Source organism: Vombatus ursinus, unplaced genomic scaffold (assembly GCF_900497805.2).
Source record: "Vombatus ursinus unplaced genomic scaffold, bare-nosed wombat genome assembly UNPS02014807.1, whole genome shotgun sequence".
NCBI classification, from domain to species: Eukaryota; Metazoa; Chordata; class Mammalia; order Diprotodontia; family Vombatidae; genus Vombatus; species Vombatus ursinus.
Genome location: NW_020954585.1, coordinates 5,027,132 through 5,048,326, shown reverse-complemented (window position 1 = coordinate 5,048,326; position 21,195 = coordinate 5,027,132). Strand labels below are relative to the sequence as shown.

The following is a 21,195-nucleotide window of genomic DNA, read 5'->3' as shown; positions in this document are numbered from 1 at the left end:
ATTTAACCACAAATGTTTATTTAACATCACTAGGTGCTGTGCATATAACGATGAAAATCCACCTTGTCCCTGCCCTCAAGAAGTTTATAATCTGATTAGGCACACAATTTTGTTTACATTTGCAAATGTGCATGTTAGAAAGTCCAATAATAACCTACTCCCTAGGGAAAAATAGTTGTGGGAACTGGCTAGCTGAGAGGTGTGTCCTGCAAATAACAGAAGTAAAATCAAAACTGGTTAAACAAGAATTTCCTTGCAAATTGAGACTCTTCAGGTTTGAAAAAAATCTAAGTTATATTCAGGTGACCCACCGAATTTTCACTAGTTCATCTCTCAGCACCCACAGTTGCAGCTTACTAACCCCATAGTGCTAAAGTCTCAAGCAATGTTCTGTACAGGAATGGGACACAATAAAAGAAGTTCTCCATGGTGCCTTCCATGCACACTCCAGTCCATAACTTATTTTGTCACAGAATTTCAGAGGGCCAGAATCTTCAGAAGACACTTAATCAACCTATTCCCCAAATAGGAATTCCCTCCAAAACATCTTTTCTGCAATGAGCAGTCAACCAGGTTGTATTTGACAACCTCCAACTTACTACCTAATGAGATATGCCATTCCATAGTCAAGACATTTTTCCATATATCAAGGTGAAATCTGCCTCTATAACTTCTCCTTGGTTTTGCTCTCTGGGGACAAATGAAGGAAGTATAACCTCTTAAGGAGAAGCTAGGTGATGCAGTGGATAGAATGCAGAGCCCAGAGTCAGGAATATTCATTTTCATGAATTCAAATATGTCCTCAGACATTTACTAGCTGTGTGACCTTGGACAAGTCATTTAACCCTGTTTGCCTCAGTTCTTCATCTACAAAATGAGCCGGAGAAGGAAATGGCAAACTACTCTAGTGTCTTTGCCAAGAAAACCCCAAATGGGGTTACGAAACATTGGACATGACTGAAATGACCAAACAACAACAAAATACTATCTTCCCTAAGTCATCTCTTCCCCAGGCTAAATATTTCTAGCTCCTTCAACTGATCCTCCAGATGGAATGGTTTTGATTTCCTCATAATTCTGGTAACTTCCTTTGGATTTGCCCCAGATTTCATTATCCTAAAAAATGGCACTCATAGCTAAATACAATACTCCAGGGCTTGGGATGAAACAATTCAAATGTTCTTTCTTTCTTTCTTTCTTTCTTTCTTTCTTTCTTTCTTTCTTTCTTTCTTTCTGTTTTAGGCAATTAGAGTTAAGTGACTTGCCCAGGGTCACACAGCTAGTGTCAAGTGTTTGGTCTGAAGCTGGATTTGAACTCAGGTCCTCCTGACTTCAGGGATGATGCTCTATCCACTGTGCCACCTAGCTGCCCTGTGTATGTTATTTCTTAAGGGAGTCAAAATACATTCATTGTTTCACATGTCTAGAGGTTGGTGGGAGAGAAGACTGAATTTGGAAGACTGAATTACAGACTAGTAATTACAATAGTAAGTTGACACAATCCAAGAAAGATAAGCAGTGTGCAACAGAGACCTTTACCAACATCCAGGTTCTTCTAAAAAGTGGCCTCATTCTCCTTTATAAGGGCATGGAGCATTGCTTACAAGGGTCCCTATCAGTTACAGAAAGCAGAAACAATAAGATCTTGAGAGGTCTAGAAGATAGAGGTGATCTAGGTTGTGTGAGATCCTGGGCAAGGTCCCTGAAGCCTGTTTGCCTCAATTTCTCTCATCTGTAAAATGAGCTGGAGAAGGAAATGGTGAGACCCACTTCTGGTACAATTCTAGACCAATTCCTAGTCCTTAAGAGATCATGCAGGATGACTGAATCATGAATTTAGATCTGAAAGTGACTTTAGAGGTCATCTAGTTCAGAGGTATCAAACCTGTGGTCTGAGGCCATGTGGAAAACCAGATTAAAATGTAATTGGGAAACATTTAACAAAATAAATAAAAATAAGACACAACATAGACAATGTGACTTTGTAATTTCCTAAGTCAATATGCAGCCAGCAGGAATCCATTTCTACATGAGTTTGACACCATTGATCTAATTTAACTCTTCCTTTTTCAGAAGAGGAAAATGAGACCTGAAGAGGCTGTGACTTGTACCATGGGGTATGACAAGTAGTAAGGAGAAGAACCAAGATTTGAACACAGGTCCTTTGATTCTACATTCAGTATTCTCTTTGTTGTACTACATTGGAAGATAGATGAAGGAATTTGGCATTTGTTAGGCATCTATTAAGTTCCTTCTATATATTTGGCATTATACCAAATTTTAAGGGTTGTCACATGGAAAATAGACTTGTCCTTTTTGGTCTCAGGTATAGAATTAGAAACGATGGGTAGAAGTGACATAGAGGCAAATTTAGATTTGATAGTCAGGAAAGACTTCCTAAAAACTTGAGTGGAATGAACTATCATGGGTAGTAATGGGTTTCCTCCTAGTTGGTGGTGTGCTAGTAAATGTTTAACAACATGCTCTCCAAAAACAAACATACAAGTATGCACAATACACCTTTATGTTTAATCTGCCTTATCAAAATTTTCTCCATCACTTTCCTTCATTTAGACAATCAACAAAACAATAAATCAAGTCCTCATTTGCTTGTTTGCTGATTTCCAAAGTGTAAATGCTCACACTGAAAATTTAACAATTGGCTCTCTTGGTCTGAGTCAGCTCCAGTATACTCCTGCCTTCTTTAGAGGTCTTCAGGCTGATGCTGTATGATCACTTGTTACATATGGTATAGTGGAGTTTCCTTTTCAAGCATAGGTTGGGGGTGTCTGTTGCTGTGATTATGTGGGATAGAATTAGAAGACAGATCTTGCTCTGTACATGCTTACAGTCTAGATGAAGAGACAACACAAACACGACAAATAAAACCCTAAACTAAGCACATGTTAAGACAGAATTAGCTGGTATATGTAAGCAGTAAGCTAATATTAATAATAACTCCACTTTTTATAGCGCTTTATAGCATTTCTCAAAGAGCAACAGTATAATTTTCTCACAACACTTCTGTGAGGTAGGGACTGCAAATATTATTCCTAATTTTACAGATGAGGAGATTGAGGTTCAGAGATACTAGATGACTTGTCCAATGTCAATTAGCTAGTTAGAACAAATCATCTTTCCACTATACCAAGAAAGTGGGGGTATGATCAGAGGGGAATGCAATTAATCAGAAGAGGTTTGGCTGTAAGATAGATGATAGATAGGTAAATAGATAGACATTTAAGGAGATAGGGATAGATAGATCATTTATTAAGTGTTTACTATATGCCAGAGAGTATAGAAGAAAACCCTGTCTGAGCTGAGAAATATAGGAACAGAGTCAGTCCCACTGTTGCCACTGCAGCTGCTACCCCACTCTTCACCACCACCACCATTCCCTCCTGCACCCCCATCTGTCTGTCCCCAACACTGCCACTCACTCCAGGCACAGAACATTCAGTCATGGATAAAAATGAGTCGGTGCAGAAGGCCAAACTGGCTAAGCAGATTGAGAGATATGATGCCATGGGAGCCTACATGAAGTCTGTAACTGAGCAAGGAGCTGAATGATCCAACGAGGAGAACAATCTTCTCTCTGTTGCTTACAATAATGTCATAGGGGCCCGAATATCATGTTGGAGGGTTGTTTCAAGTATTGCACAAAAGACGGAAAATGCTGAGAAAAAACAGCAGATGGCCAGAGAATACAGAGAGAAAGTCGAGACCAAACCAACTCTATCTGCAATGATGTACTGTCTCTATTGGAAAAGTTCTGCTTCACTAGCAGAAAGCAAAGTTAGAAAAAGTTTGAAAATGAAAGGATACTGCTACCATTATTTGGCTGAGGTTGTTGCTGGAGATGACAAGAAAGGAATAGTGGATTAATCACAACAAGCCTATCAAGAAGTATTTGAAATCAGCCAAAAGGAGAAGCAACCAATGCATCCTATAGGCCTGGGTCTGGCCTTGAGCTTCTCTGTGTTCTATTATGAGATCCTGAACTCTCCAGAGAAAGCCTGCTCCCTTGCAAAGACAACTTTCTATGAAAGGCATTGCTGAACTTGATACATTAAGGGAAGAATCAAAGACAGTACACTAATAACACAATTACTGAGAGACAATTTGACATTGTGGACATCAGATACCCAAGGAGATGAAGGTGAAGCAGGAGAAGGAAGGGAGATTAACCAGCCATCCATCTTTTGTCTGCCTCATTATAAAATTTACACACAGAAGACCATTTGTCATCCATGCTGTCCCACAAATAGTTTTTATTTACGATTTATGACAGGTTTATGTTACTTCTATTTGGATTTCTATATTTCCCATGTGTTTTTTATTTTTAATATTAGGGGAGTAGAGCCAGTTAACATTTGGGGAGTTATCTGTTTTCATCTGAGGTGGCCAATATGGGGATATGGAATTTTATACACATTTTATATGTTTGGTATAGTATTTTTGGTACACTGTGATTTCACAAGGCCAGTGTTAACACAGCTTCTACATCTAGGTAAAGAAAACTGCCTACATATGGGTCTCTCATGGTAGGGGGATATAGGAGTAATTGATTCCAGCCACAGGTGTAGTTATTGTGGTTACTTTAGGATTGGAGCATTCATGACTGTGGTAGAAACAGACATCCCATGGATATTAGATGTCATTCCATGTGTTATCTGTGGAATACACAAGCTCAACGTGTACACCTTTATGATTACAGTTGCAAAAGTATTCCTTACACAAAGTTTTAACCCGGTCAATTTACTCTGGAGAAGGGCAGAAACAGTTCACATTCCATTATTTGTAAAGTTACCTGCTGTTTACTTTCATTATTTTTGCTACATTCATTTTATTTGTATTTAAATGGTTGAGGTAATCTAAGCACAAATGTACAAGTAAAGATGCAGTAAAAATGAATTGCTAGGGGCAGCTAGGTGGCACAGTGGATAGAGCACCAGCCCTGGAGTCAGGAGGACCTGAGTTCAAATCTGACCTCGGACACTTGACACTTACTAGGTGTGTGACCCTGGGCAAGTCACTTAACCCCAATTGCATCGCCAAAAAAAAAAATGAATTGCTTGATATTCATAAAGTCACTATATATCAAATATAGCAGTAAAACAAAAAACCCATGTATTTAACTTTTTTTAGGCTTTTCGCTTTTGTGATTTTTTTGAGACTTGCCTAACATGCATATCCTGTAAAAATAGTTAATAGGGAAATGAGTTGATGGTTAGCTTTGTTTAATGTCTTATGAAATTTTCAGGAACAATCCAAGCATAACTGTTAAGAACATTTGTATTAAGTTGATGTAAGGGGAATAAAAGTTTTATGAATAGGAAAAAACAAAGGAAAAAAACCCTTTCTGATGAGACCCCATCCCATCCAAAATTTAAAAAAAAAACAACAAAACAAACAATCGTCCACTTGGACTCTACTTAAAAATAAACATTTGCAGATAGTAATCACAAACATACTAGAGGGGTTCCTTTTTCACTTCTCTCTTTCCTCTGCAGACAACTGCTAGGTGCAGCCTACAGAGGGGATATCAGGTGGGTGAGAGATAGGAATATGTGTGCAGACACTTCAATGGGATGACATTTTCAAATACAACACATTCCTGGACCAATGGACAAGTTGTCCAGAATCCCTAGATATCAAGCCACTTCCTATGTGGTCCAAACCTAGAGGTTGTGAATTTGGTTGTTTGTTTTTTAATACGTTGATAACTATTGCAATGTAATTGGTTTCCTTTGTGATCCTATGTATTTTATTTTATGGATTAAAAAATCATTCTGAGAAAGGGACCATAGGCTTCACCAGATTGCCAAAGCAGATCATGACACAAAAAGGGGTAAGAACTACTTCTTTAAAGGCTATTACATGACAGAAACTGTCCTCAAATGGTCACAGGATCACAAACTCAGAACTAGAAGTGACCTTAGAGGCCATCTATCCCTTTATTTTACAGATAAGAAAACTCAGGCCCAGAGAAATGAAGTGATTTGCCTAAGGTCACATACATAGGAAGTGTCAGAAGACTGGTGTGAACCTAGTCAGTTGGTCAATAAGCATTTATTAAGCTCCTACCACGTACCTGGCACTATGCTATCTTTTCCACTACACTCTCTCTCTAGTGAGAAGGAAAGTTGATAAGCTCAGATCATCAGAAATCCAGATCAAGGTTAAATCCCTATATGAGCAGTAAGACTGCACTTTATACCCCTGCTAGCCAGCTCACAAAAACGGCCCACCATAGTGCAGAGAGAGGGAGGGAAGGAAGGAAGAAGAGAGCAAGAGAAGGCATTTTTTGAACCAATCAGTATGATAGCCAGTAAACACTAATCTTACTTTCATTAACCCCAATTAGAACAGGGGATCTAGGACTGAGGAGGAGCTACTACAAAGCCTGGGACATAGGAAGTACCTAGTAAAAGTTTGTTGATTGCTTGATTGGTGATTGATTAAGAGAGGGTTTTCTCTTCTACATAGCTCTAGTGCACCTGGGCATAGCTGCTCCTGCTGGAGCCGAGAGGGTTAAAAACAGGCTAAAAGAACAAAGATCTTATTAAGAATCTGAGCAACACTGTAGAAAAGTGGTGTAACAGGGAGACTAGAAAATAGTAGTGCTCTTGTTTCTTACCTCCCAGTGATATGCAGAGAGAAGGTCACACTTTGCATCACTTTTGTCTCATTCAGTCCTAAGACTTGGATGCTTCTAATAGCATCTGAAACATAGAATTTAACAATTTATCACAAACAGGTGAGGTGAACTGAAAAAAAAAATTCTAATCTGATTCATTAGGATTCACCTTAGGGGGTATGGGAAGGGGGAAGAGGAGATTCATAGTCTGAAATTATACTGACATACAGTGGCCCTAAAAGATTTCTGGTTTGCACAGACTGTACAGACACAGGATAAAATTGGATGAAAGGCATAGTCAATGTTGGATAAGCCATAAAAAGACAGTCACACTAATGGACTGTTGATGGAGCTGGGAATTGGTATTACTATTCTGCAAACCAATTTGAAACTCTGAAAGTAACTAAATTGTGCATTTCCTTTGACTCAGTGGTACCACTACTGAGTACAAAACCCCAATGAAGTCAAAGATATAATAATAATAATTAATATGATATGACATAACAACATAACATTGTGATATAATATAATGGCTAGCATTTATATTGTACTTTAAGGTTTGAAAAACACTTTACAAATATCTCATTTTATCCTCCCAACAACCCTGGGAGGTAGGTATTATTATTATCTCTATTTTACAGATAAGGAAACAGTGCTAAAGAAGCTGGATTTGTAGAATTTTGTACATCAAAGCTATTCTTCCTTGTTTATCTCAACCTATGTTTTTGCATTTCATTGGTGCATTGACTCTTATAACAAATACGCTTTACTTTTTATTTCTTTTCTTTTTCTGTTTTTTTAGTGAGGCAATTGGGGTTAAATGACTTGCCCAGGGTCACACAGCTAATAAGTGTCAAGTGTTTGGTCTGAGGCTGGATTTGAACTCAGGTCCTCCTGACGTCAGTAAGAGCCGGGGCTCTTACTTTTTATTTCTAATTTGTTTTATTTATGCTTGGTTTCACTTTCTAGTTTTCCCAACCAAGTGAAGTGGAGTTAAATTGCCCAGCACTACAAGGGACTAATTGTTTATAGTAACAATACCTTCCTAGATGTTATTTCTGTGTTGTTGTTCATTCTTTGTTTTGGAAGAGGACCAATGACATCACTGGTGATATACTGACTTGTGAATGGATTGGATTTAAGTGGAGCAGAGTTGCTCAAAGTCATCAGGCTCATTCTCTCTCTTCCTGGGTCATTGAAGTCCAGTGGCTGGACAAAAGTCAAGATGATTGGTCATGGCCTGGGATGCAATGGATGACCTTGATGTCTTTGATGCCTGACCAAGCCTGTAAGCACTCCACAGCATCTACTTCAGCCCTCTTCATGGCCACTGGAACAAATTGTTCTCATCTGCACATTCCAGTGAGGAAGGTCTTCACATCTCCCTAATTCACTGCCAGGTTTGAGACCTGTTGGTTACCCTCAACCTGGTTTAGCTATCTGCCCAAAAGGTTTACCAGGGTGTGGCTGTTGCATATGCTACAGCTTCTTAAGCAGTTGAGAGTTGGATGAAGGGCCTGAAAAGGGCGTGGCAAGCCCTCACACTAGAGGTGCAACTCCTCCTGAATACCCCACGCACCCCTATTTCTGTGTACCTTTGTAATCAATATATCTTAGAAGCCAGAGTGAACCCCTGGAGTTTAATAAGTAGGGCAATAACATAGACCTGTGCTTTAAGAATTTCATTTTTGCAACTGTGTGGAGGACGGGCTGGAGATATCGGAGGCAGAGAATCCAATTAGGAGACTATATCAAGTCCAGGCAAGAGGTGCTAAGGTCCTGTACTAGGGTAGTGGGCCTACCCACTTGCAACCCACCCAATTTGTCTAAGGTCCCACAGTGAGTCCCAGCACAGCTGCGACTTAAACCTAGTGCTAATTTATAGGCCAAGGGTTTTCCACTAAAATAAGTTTAACTCAGTACCAAGATTGTTTGAGTGTCCTAGTCTTGTGTCTGCCAGTAATTCATTGCATAATACTATCTTCATGTTTGGGTGATGAGCTCTAGCTGACAAAAGTGATTCCATTTTTGTTCACTGATTGATCCCATGTTCCTGTGTACCCAACAACTGATTTGGCCAGCTACATTTAGGGATAGGAATGCAAGGTTAGCAGAGTATCAGTTTAGCAAATTTCATCTCAGTTAGCAAACTTTACTAATCACAGCATCCTTGTGAGGTGTTGCAGTCCAGTGCACCTTCTGACCGAGTGCCCCTAAGCTCCCCTTCCTCCTCAGTTCTTGTGATTCTGCCCAGCAATCACAATCAGACACAAGGGTAGGGACTTGGGAGATCTGGGCTCTCAATTGGAGTACTAGCCTGTTGTATGTCCAAACCACTGTCATCATTGTGTTCCTGTACCTCAGAAGGCTGAGGGAACCACACACATACTTAAATGCCTGTGAGTAATCAACTGCTTGACTCGTGATCCTTTGAGGGCTTAAGCTCCTTCTCCATATCTCTTCATCCACAAATCCCTCATAATCTTCAAGGAGTAGAAGCTAGGGGAGGGTGCTACAAAAGGGATTCATGCGTATGGTACACTAGATGGCCTCTAAGGGCTCTTGCAATTCAAATGATACTTAACACAGAGTTCAGCAGGCATTATCTCTCTAACAGCAGCCTTACATACCTTCAACTCACTTGGTTTGATTAGTACTGTTGTCAACTTACGTGAAAATAGCAATATCTGACATTCATATAGTTTTTTAAGGGTTGCAAAGTACTTTACATGGAGGAAGAGGAGACTGGGTCTCCTCACTCAGGCTGAAGGTACAGCAGCTGTTTAAACATTTTGAGTCATGCTCAACTCTTCATGATCCCTTTTGGGTTGTTTTTTTGTTTGTTTGTTTGTTTGTTTTGGCAAAGATAGTGGAGTGTTTTGACATTTCCTTCTCCAGCTCATTTTACAGATGAGAAAACTGAGGCAAACAGGGTTAAATGATTGGTCACACAGCTATAAGTGTCTGAAGCCAGATTTGAACTCAGGTCTTCTGACTCCTGATTCAGTGCTCTATCCACTGTACCACCTAGCTATCCCTTGCACCACCTAGCTGCCCACTCATGGGCCTAAATCTCCATACTGATCATCATGGAAGCTTTAACCTGTTCTTTTTATTTTCTGACATGGGCTAGTTTGTCCCTCCTTAGGCAGCCTGGTAGCTCACTGATCATCATTTTGGTGCCAGACCTACTACAGACTATTGGCTTTAGCCCTACTGCAGCTCAGAACTCTTGGACTCAAGTGATTCACAAGCTTTATCCTCCCCAGCATCAGGGATTATAGGAGTATACCACCAAGTCTGGCTCTCCATTGCCTTTTGGTAAAAAAAAAAAATTATTGATGTCTTTTTTTTTAATATTGTCATAGTTTTCCCCATAATCCCTCTTTTTCCCTCTCAAAGAACCGTCCCAAATAACAGAGAATTTTTAAGAGAGAGAGAGAGAGAGAAGAAAAAAATCAGCACAACTGATTAATTTATTGAAAACATGTGCAATGTGTAACATCTGTGGACTTCCCACCTCTGGTCAAGGTGAGTTGGGGGTGTCCTCTAATATCTCTTCATTTTTGAGTCTTGAGTTTTGTAAGTTTACAACATTCACTTTTTATTTTTATTTGTGTGTGTGTGTGTGTGTGTGTGTGTGTGTGTAGGTGTATAGTTCTTTCCATTTACATCATCATAGCAATTGTGTCTATTACTTTCTTGGCTCTATCTACTTCACTCTGTATCAATTCATACAGATCTTTCCATGCTTCTTCATATTCATCACATTTGTCATTTTTTACAGCACAGTGATATTCCATTATTTATATACCACAATTTGTTTAGTCATTCCCCAATCAATGGATACCTATTTTGTTTCCGATTCTTTGCTTTCACAAAAAGTACTGCTATAAATATTTTGGTGTCCCCATAGGACTTTTTTCTTATCAATGGCTTCCTTTGGGTATAAGCCACGCAATAGAATCTCTGGGTCAAAGGGTATGGACATTTTATATAGACTTTATTTGAAAAATTCCATATCATTTTCCAAAATAGTTGTACCAATGTATAGCTCCACCAACAAGCATCAATGTGCCTATCATCATCCAACCCTTCCATCACTAATTTGCCATTTTTGGTCCTCTTTGCCAACTTGCAGGATGTGAGATAAAACCTCAGACTTGACATTTCTTTTTTATTAGTGATTTGAAGCATTCTTTCATGTAGTTGTTAATACTTCACTATTTATTCTTTTTTTGAGAACTATTTGTTCATATTGTTTGACCAAGTGAATGCCTGGGATTAGGATTCTGGACTGTATATCAGATGCCTTAATTCATTAAATTCTTCCAAAGTGGAGGATCTCCAATTTGTTAAATAAGAGATCATGCCATGTGCGTGAATGTCGATGGTGGTTGTTTTATCTTTCCTTGATTTGTTTTCCAGGTCACTTGTCTTTGATAGGAGATACTTTACATTTTCTTCTATTCTTTTAATCCTTTGATTCTGTTCTAATACTTTTTATTGTTTCATGGAGTTATTGACTCTTGGTTGGCCCATTCTAATCTTTAGAGAGCCTGTTTCTTGGGTAAGTTTACTACCATCTTTTCTAAGATATTAATTTTCCTTTCAGGTCTTTCCTCCATAGCTTTTCTCCCATTTATAATCTCTTGCTTCTTTTCTTCTAGGCATTCTTGTAGTCCTTATAGCCAAGTCATTTTCTCCTATGAGGCTCTGTTATAATTGTGATTTTCTCTCTTCCTCTGGGTTTTTCTTTTGATCTATTTTTGAACCATAATATTTTCTTCTTTTTTTTTCTTTTTAAATTGTTATATTTATTTTATTTTATTTTATTTTTTGGTCACATTTTGAGTTCTGAGTTTTCTCCCTCCTTTCCTCACTTCCTCCCAACCCCACATTAGAGAAAGCCAATGTTTGATATAAACGTATATGTGGAATCATAGAAAACATACTTCCATATATCCATTCTTTCTCTGGAGGTGGATAGCATTTTCCTTCATAAGTCCTTTGTAGTTAATTTGAATGTTCACATTACTCAGAATAGCTTGGAAGTTCACAGTTACTCTTTAAATAACATTGCTGTTACTGTATACAACATTCTCTTGGTTCTGCTTGCTTCCCTCTGCATTATATCATGCAAGGCTTTACATATTTTTCTAAAATCAACTTGCTCATCATTTCTTAAAGCACAATAGTATTCCATCACAATCATATACCACAACTTATTCAGCCATTCTTTAATCGATGGGCATCCCTTCAATTTCCAGTTCCTTGCCACCACAAAGAGAGCTGCCATAAATACTTTTGAACACGTAGATTCTTTTCCTTTTTCCCTGATGACCTTGGGAAACAAACCTAATAGTGGTATTGCTGGGTCAAATGGTATGCACAGTTTTACAGCTCTTCGGGCATAATTCCAGATTACTCTCCTGGATCAGTTGACAGCTCCACCAACAGGGTATTAGTGTCTCAATTTTTCAACATCCCCTCCAATATTTTTCATTTTCCCCTTCTATCATTTTAGCCAATCTGATAGATGTGAGATGGTACCTCAGAATTGTGTTAATTTGCATTTTTCTAATCAATAATGATTTAGAGCACTTTTTCATCTGACTATCGATAACTTTGATTTCTTCTTCCAAAAACTGTGTGTTCATAACCTCTGACCCTATAATATTTCTTTATAGAACCCTGTACCTTCTTTTGTTTACTCATATCTCTAGCTTTAGCTCTTGATTTGGCATTTAGTGGTCAGCACCAGGCTTTTCCCTCTCCCAAGCCCTGTTTGGTCCTGACTTTGCTTCCCTTGGTTCTGGCTGGTACATTCCAGTTCTTTTGCTATGTCTACCCTTAGAATGCTGGCAGACTTCAGGGTCCCTGATCAGATTTTGCAGTTTGCCTGTCACATATTTTAAAGGAGGAAACTATAATTTGGAATGTGAAATGAAAGGGGCCCTATTTTAGATTTAACCAGTTAAGCCATATAATCTAAGTATATAAAATGGAAATGAAAATAGTTCCATAATTCTCATATTATTAAATGTGGTAATTGATGCGGTTTAGAGGTTCAGGGGTCCTAGGACCCCAAAATCACAACACGCAGGTGCTGCCCAAAAGAATTTGACCCAAGCCTTCTTTCAGTCAAAGACAAGGTTTATTAGAACATCCATCATATTGGGCAGACTCTTAAGGAGTCTGAACATTAGTAAACTATTGGCTAGATTATAAGAATCTGACCAGCGGCTAGATTTTAAGAATCCGGGCATCTTAATGGAGACAAGATGGACCTTATACACAGAAAGACTATGGGAGGGATCTAGGAGTGGCCAAGTAGTTTGGGGTGACAGGAGGAGGGGTCTAAGGAGATCTGAATGGGAGGGGAAATGGCCAGGGGTCATAGGGAGGTAAAACAAAGGAGGGGAGACTGGGTGTAGCAACAATGAAAGGCCAGTTGATGGAATTATAGCCTCAGGCAAATGCCAGAGATTTAAATGGCCCTGTGCGAAAGTCCAGGGTTTTTCCTTTGTGGGGCCCAGATCTCAACCCCATCAGTAATTAGAGTCTATACATTTTTCTTTATATGTCATAGAACTGTAATATAATGGTCTTTGCCCAAGCATTTGGGGCAATATAGTGAATCTCAAAATTCCTGAGGAAGGTGCTGTTTTCATAGTCCTGGTGTTCATATCTTTAGGTTTATTGTGTCATATCCTATAGAAGAGAAAACTTGTGGTATTTATAATACAAAGACTCCTAGGGGACCTGTATCTTACAATGGTATTCCTTTTACTAACAATTTCCATCCATAAGAGGTAGAAAGAAGTAGTGAGTAGAGAGTTGGCCTCAGAGCCAGAGTGCATTCAAGTCCCACCTCAGATACCTATTGGCTACATGACCCCATGGTAGTCCCTTAACCACTCTCGAAGGCTATAAGTTTCAGAACAGTGACTAATCTGCTTTAATAGAGGGAGGTTCTTTGCTAGGAGTTCCCCAAACCAATGAAATCACAGAATTTGCTCCAAATTACCTATACTAAAGAAAATGCAAATCATAACAGTTCTAAGGCTTCACTTTACACCTAGAAAATTGGCAAAGAAGACAAAAAGTAGAAATAGCTAGGGAATGCAGTGGATGTGACAGGGTCCAGACTCTCTTTGTGGTGGCAAGGAACTGGAAATTGAGGGAATGTCCATCAATTAGAGAATGGCTGAGTAAGTTGTGGTATATGATCATGAAAGAGTACTACTGTGCTATAAGAAATTCCCCTGAGGCATCATCTCAGTATTCCTCTCAATTGGCCTTTTATAGTGGCTACACCCAATCTCTATTACCCTTAACCTAGCCCAGCCCTTCATTGTCTATTACCTCCTGATGGCCCCTGGCTACTTCCCCTCCTTGATCCTATCTAGACCCCATTCTAGACCTCCCAGTCACTCCCATCAAGATCCTCCCTAGACCAGTCACCCCAGTCTACTGACCACTCCTCCCATAGTCTTTCTGTATATAAGGTCCATCTTGTCTTCATTAAAGTGCTCAGATTCTTTAAGAGTCTAGCTAAATTCTCAGATTCTTAAAATCTAGCCAATGGCTGAGATTTACTCTACCCCACTTGTCAATATAAGCATCACAAATGTTCAAATTTCTTAAGAGTCTGGCCAATATGGGGAATCTTTAATAAATCTTGTCTTTGGTTGGAAGAAGGCTTGGGTTGATTTCCTTTGGACAGGCCCCATGTATTGCTATTTTGGGGTCCCTAAACCTCTAAACCTCAACATATATGGTTCCCTGAACCTCAAAATTTTGATTCCTTGAGACCAGGAAAACTGCCTAACCTTGCTCTTCTTCAGCCAGAACTGGAAGAATGGGACTTCCTATCTCCCTTCCCACAGTGCTTTCACGGCTTTTTTCCCTAAGAGAAGTGTCTGCCTCCTCTAGTGGGACAATTAGGGTGTATGTTCCATTCTCCATTTCAGATCTCAATCAGATTAAAGAAAAACTGGGACAATACTCAGAAGATCCCACTAAGTTTACTGAGGGCTTTAGGGACCTGTCCCTACAACCAGCTTTCTTGGGATGATTTGCATATCCTCTTCTCTACCTGTTGTACCGATGGGGTTGGGATCTGGGCCCCAGAAAGGGGGGGGTTCCAGGTCCCAGGAGTTCTATTCACCCCAGCTTACTGGCCACTCCTAGGTCCCTCCCACAGGCTTTCTGTATATAAGATCCATCTTGTCTCCATTAAGATACTCGGATTCTTAAAATCCAGCCACTGCTCAGATTCTTATAATCTAGCCACTGCTGGGATTCTTATAATCTAGCCACTGCTTACCCATGTTCAGACTCCTTAAGAGTCTGTCCAATATGATGGATGTTCATATCAAACCTTGTCTTTGGCTGAAAGAAGGCTTGGGTTGAATTCTTTCAGGCAGGACCTGCGTGTTGTGATATTGGAGTCCCAGCACCCCTGAACCCTTAAACTACATCAGTACCACTGAGGAGAAGAGGAGAATCCAGAAACAAGCCCAAAAATTTGGGGATTGTTTTGCTACTGATGACTCCACAAAATACCCCCCAGGAACAGCTACTGTGCCCACTAGTGTCCCGGGATGAGATTATCAGAAGAGGATAGGTGAAATAGACACCATGTGGTAATTTGCCTGTTAGAAAGCCTAAGAACAGATAGAGCCCTAGACCTGGAGTCAGGAAGATCTGAATCCAAATCTGACCTCAGAGACTTACTAGCTGTCTGACTCTCGGCAAATCATTTAACCTTAATCTGCCTCAGTTTCCCTATCTGTAAAATGGAGATAATAAAAGCACCTACCTCCTAGGATTGTGAGGATCAAATGAGGTCATATTTGTAAAGTTCTTTACAAACATTAAAGCTCTATATAAATAAATGCTAGCTATTATTACTATTACAATCAATATTATACTAAAATTAAGTATGGTAAACAGCATGGTACAGATGAAAGAACATTAGATTTAGAGTCAGAAGACCTGGATTTAATTCCTGGCTTTGTCACTGGCCAATTCATTTATCTCTCAGGGCCTCAGTTTCCTTATCTGTAAAATGAAACTGCATGACATCTAAGGTCCTTTTTAAAAAGCTCTCAATCTGCTCCTATGATCTGAAGGCTATGCTGTCTTAGAGTTAAATGCAGCCAGATTTCAGATTCATGGTCTGTTAAACAGCTAGCAAGTTTGTCTCTTGCTTTCTCTTTTTCTTTCTAGAGGTCACCATGATTAATTTTCTCTTTCCATTTCTCTTTCTCTCTTAGAGACCACCTTTTCCAAAATCCTCATTTTACAGAAGAGAAAACAAAAATTCCAGGATTGGTATCAGGGCAGAGACTAAAACTTAAGACTCTTCACTCCAAGTTTGGCTTTTTCAGTCAGGTTGTTCAAATTTGGCCTTCTGAGATGTGGCCGAGCCTTACTGGTGGATGCCCCTGGTCTCATGACTCAGCATAAGCCGCTGTACAATAAATTGCTAAACTCAATTGCACCAAGATGGGAAGTCTAACAGCTTCCTCCCAGATGAGCTTGTATTCAAAACAACAACAATAAAAAAAATAAGGTTGTATGGGTTTATCTCCTCTAACAGTAGAGTGAGGGGGGAGGGCTAATTGCTGGCAGCAACACAATTACTGCTTATATACATATTCCATTTCCCACCTGGGTGCTTTGGTGAGGTAGTCTCTCAAATTTGGAATGCTCTTTTTTCCTACCTCTGTCTTTTACAGTCTCTAGCTTCTTTCAAGGTTCAGCTCAAATATCACCTTCTACCTGAGGAATTCTGATCCCCCAGTTTTTAATGCTCTATCCAAACTCCTTATAACTTCCATGAATTGATCCTACTTCCTTTCTCTGGAGTAACACAGAACAAGTCCTTAAGTTTCAAGAACAAATCCGATAAGTGTCAGTTTCTCTCACAGCAACACTCTCAATTCCAAGTAAAGCTGCATTCAGTGTACTATCTAGGAATACCTGCCTTCAGTCAGTCAATAAGCATTTATTAAGCACCAACTATATTCCAGGCACTGTGTTAAGTCTAGGGGATAAACAGCAAGACAAAAGACTGCCCCTGCCCCTGAGGGCTCAAAATCTAATGGGAAAGTTAACATGCAAATAAACATGCATGAACAAGCTGGGTGACACTCTGATTGCTGCCTTTAGTTAATAAAATACTAAGAAGAATAAATATATAAAGCATTTTATATTTATAAACATATATTTTATACATAAATATATTTTATAATAAATATATAATTTATAAATTATATATAAATAAACTAATAATAAAATTAAAATGATAATAAAATAACTAAATAACTGACAGAACATGGTACCCTGTAGGGTGAAATGTAGAGTTACTTAAATTTATTAATGAGCTATATAATCCAACTTAAAAGGCTTTATTTAACAAACACTATCTATTGAAAGGAGTAGGTAGGTAGTGCAGTAGATAGAGCATCAGGCCTGAAATCAGGAATATCTGAGTTCAAATCTGGCCTCAGATTAAAACCCTGTCTGCTTTAGTTTTCTGATCTGTAAAATGAGCTGGAGAAGGAAATGGCAAACTGCTCTACTATGTTTGCCAAGAAAACCCCAAAAGGGGGTCACAAAGTGTGAGACTTGACTGAAAATGACTAAACAAACAACCTATTGGAAAGGACCCCCTAAACACAATTCATGTAATTTTTTTTCTTTTTTAAAGTTTTAACATATATGCATCAGTACAACATAATAAGGCCCAATGGTTAAAAAATGTATATGAATAAACGTTAGGAACTGTGAATTTAAAAAGTGGGAAAGGACTGTGTGTCCTGAGAGAGATAGCTCCACATTGGCCTGCAAGCCTGTCATAACTCAGACAGTTCTGTTCACACACTGACAAGTTTCCTTTTCTCCCTTCCTCTTTATCTCACGATCCCTTGACATTATCCCTGTTACTTCCTCCTTTACTTCAGTTTCTGATGAGAGATGGACCTTCTCCTCACCAAGACAGTTGCCTCTCTCTGTAACCTTGATTACATCCCCTCTGTCTTCTTCAGCAGATTATCCCCACCTTCACTCCAGTTCTCTCTATAATCTTTTATCTCTTTCCGCTGCTTACATACACACACCCCTTTCCTATCTCTTGAAAAAAATCCCTCACTAGTTTTTATTATCTATCCCTCCTCTCTTTTTCAGCCAAAATTCTTGAAAAAGCTGCCTGTACATAGTCTCTTAATTCCATTCCTTTTATTCTCTTCTAAACCTTCAGCAATCTGGTTTCCAGCTTCAACAGAAATGGTTCTTTCTGAAGTTACCAATGCTATTTTAATCACCAGATCTAATGATTTCTCATTCTGTCCCTTTAGGGGTTTTCTTGGCAAAGATCCTGGAGTGGTTTGCCGTTTCCTTTTCCAGTTCATTTTACAGATGAGGAAACTGAGGCAAACAGGGTTAAGTGACTTGCCTAGGGTTACATAGCTAGCTCTCTGGAACATCTGACTGTCAAACACTCTGTTTTTCTAGATACACTCTTTTCTCTGGGTTCTTTGGCCATCTGATTTTTTTGTTGTTGTTGTTCTCCACCTGCCTGTATGAGTACTCTTTCTCAGGCTGTCACACCGATACTGTGTGTATACTTCAAGTCTCTGTTCTGGGCCCTCTTCTTTTTTCTGTCTATGCTATCTCACCCAGTGACCTCATCAGTTCTCGTGGGCTTCAGTATCTAGCCCTACTCACAATCTTGAGCTCCAATGCCATATCACTAACTGCCTAGTTGACATTTTGGACTATTAGTCCTACAAGTATCTCAAACCCACTTGATTATGCCCAAACAGAGCTGATTATCTCTCCCTCTCCTCAAACCTACACCTCTTCCAAAGTTCCCTATTTCTGTCATAAATACCACCATCTTTCCAGTCACCGCACAGTCAGTGATCTCAATCCTCAAATCCTTTTTCTCCCTTTTTCCATTTATCTAATTGTGAGATCTTATTGTTGCTATCTCCACAATAGTTATCACACACATCCCCTTCTTTCCACTCATATAGCCACCAGTCTTGTTCAGGCCCTCATCCTCTCTATCCTAGACTATTGCAATTGCTTTTTAATTGGTCCACTTGTCACATCCATCTTCCACAAAAACCACCAAAGTAATTTTCTTAAACCATAAGTCTGATAAGTAAATGTTTACAGCAACTCTTTTTGTGGTGGCAAAGAATTGGAAATTGAGGGCATATCCATCAGCTGGTGAACGGTTGAACAAGTTGTGGTATATGAATGTAATGGAATACTATTGTTCCATAAAAAATGGTGAGCAGGCCAATTTCAGAAAAACCTGGAAAGATTTACATGAACTGATGCTGAGTGAAGTGAGCAGAACCAGGAGAACATTGTACACAGTAATAGCGACATTGTATGATGACTGACTTTGATAGACTTAGCTCTTCTCAGCAATGCAAGGATCTAAGACAACTCCAAAAGACTCATGATGGAAAATGTTATCCAGATCCAGAGAAAGAACTATGGAGTCTGAATCCGGTAGGGACAGCAAATCTAGGAAGGTCAATATGGCCAAGGGAGGGACTAGTAGGGAGCAGGAAGAGTTTGACAATATGACAAGAAGACATTTCCAGGCCTGCAGAATTGCAGGTATAAGCTGAGCATCCAAGAATATACCCTACCTAGCTACATGTGTACCCTTCTCCTTCCCCCATGGATGGAGTAGGTGTATTTGTGGGAGAATGTGCTCTGGGCTTAAGGGAGAGATATTGTTTTGCTACTTTTCTTACTGTGCCATTTCATTAAATGTCTTTGCTTTGAGCTAATTTATTCCTCTGGCTGATTATTAAAAATAAACACATCAAAGGGAGAAGGTGAGTTGGGGTTTTGAGTGCCACATGGGGTCACAGAGTGCCTAGAACCTGGGACAGCATTGTCTCAGGAACTTGTGATTTGTATATACAGGTAGGTTGGAGACAAGTTAAAAGGGCTTTAAATGCCAAAAGGGGGAGTTAACATTATAACACCTCCCAAAACTCTCCAGAGGACCTTGATAAATTATGCTTATAAAGTTATTTCCTTAGCATTCCTTAACTATATTCCCAAGGACTTGCAGATAGATTACAAAAATCTACCAGTTTACAAACATCTTTTGCATACTAGTCAGGTGAATATCCTCTATTCAATAAGTATTACCTCAGGCTATGTGCCAGGTACTGTGACAGGCCCTTAGGAGATATAAAGACAAAAATGAAATAGTTTTTGTTTTTAAGGACTTTACATGCTATGGGGCAAAAAAAAATAAAATTATATACAAATAAAAGGAAAGACAACATACATATGCTATAATATAAATATATATTTAGATACAATATAATAAAACTGCATAAAATGATATAAATGTACATATTTACTTTGTATATGTGTTGCTTTTGGTGTAAGAGAGACTAATAATGCTGGGGGGTGGTCAGGAAAAGCAACTAAACTTTGAAGGAAGGGAGGGATTCCAAGAGGCAGGGATGAGAAGGCATAGTATTCCAGGCATTGGATAAAGCATGGACAATGGCATGAAGGTGAGAGATAGAAAATGGTGCACAAGGAACAAGTAGGACAGTTCGTGAACAATGTGAAATAATGTGAAATCTGTATATCCAGATAGGTTGAAGCCAAGTTGTAAAAGACTTTCACTGCCAAAAGGGGGAATTTTTATTTGATCCTAGAGGCAATAGCCTCTTGAGTAGGAGTGGGACTGGGACACAGGTTGTATTTTAGGAATATTGCAACTGTGTGGAGAATGATTAGAGAAGGGAGAGACTGAGGTGAGGAAAGCAATTGTGCCTAGCTATTGCTATATTCTAGGAACACAGGAAGATGGTAATGACATATCATTGTGTACCAGAAGCCTGAACAACGTGAGCAGATTCATGGGCTAAATTGAAGACTGGTTCAGATTCTTCATCCAGATTGTCATCACCAAACAACACTTACTAGGCCGGCATTGTGTCTACTGTGTTGTGCTAGGCACCACAATCTCAATTACACCTGACTGACTGTGTCATCTTTCTCAACCCATGTTTGGCAGTGTGGTGTAATAGACAGGGCTCTGGGAAAGAAGTCAGAAGATCTGAATTCTAGACCTGGATCCAAAGCTCTTTGCCATGTGACTTTAGCTAAGAGACTCAACTTAGCTTTAGTTCCTCTGTCTGGCCTTACATTACTCCCACTACATTATGCATTATCTTGGATGATCCAAGAACCAGCCCATATTTACAAACCAGAACCAGCATTCAGCTGTAACAAAAATGAAGGTGGAGTTGTAGCAAGTAACTGGCACGACCAGATGTCTACAAGAGTAAGTAACCTAGACAGAAATGAGGAAGTGTCTGGGAGAATATCTAACCGCTGTGACAGATTTCCCAGCAGGGAGGAGTTGGTGCAGGTCCAGCAAAAGTGATACAGGCTGGAGTCAGTGGGAAGGGCAATGCGGGGCAGTTCTCTTCCATGATCGGGCTGGCAAGCATGATGACTTCACCCTTAGCGGTCAGCTGGGCCAT

The 21,195-nt window shown here is 39.4% G+C and overlaps 1 protein-coding gene and 1 pseudogene across 1 annotated transcript in view; one reads left to right on the top strand and one right to left on the bottom strand.

Moving 5' to 3' along the window:
- Nucleotides 1–21,195, bottom strand: part of TMEM130 (transmembrane protein 130) — a 51,683-nt gene that overhangs the window by 9,873 nt on the left and 20,615 nt on the right. The window contains exon 2 of the mRNA XM_027874396.1: nt 6,641–6,725. Within this exon, the coding sequence (XP_027730197.1) occupies nt 6,641–6,725 (85 nt within the window). The remainder of the gene's footprint in view (nt 1–6,640; nt 6,726–21,195) is intronic.
- On the top strand, nt 3,463–5,524 carry LOC114052301 (annotated as a pseudogene).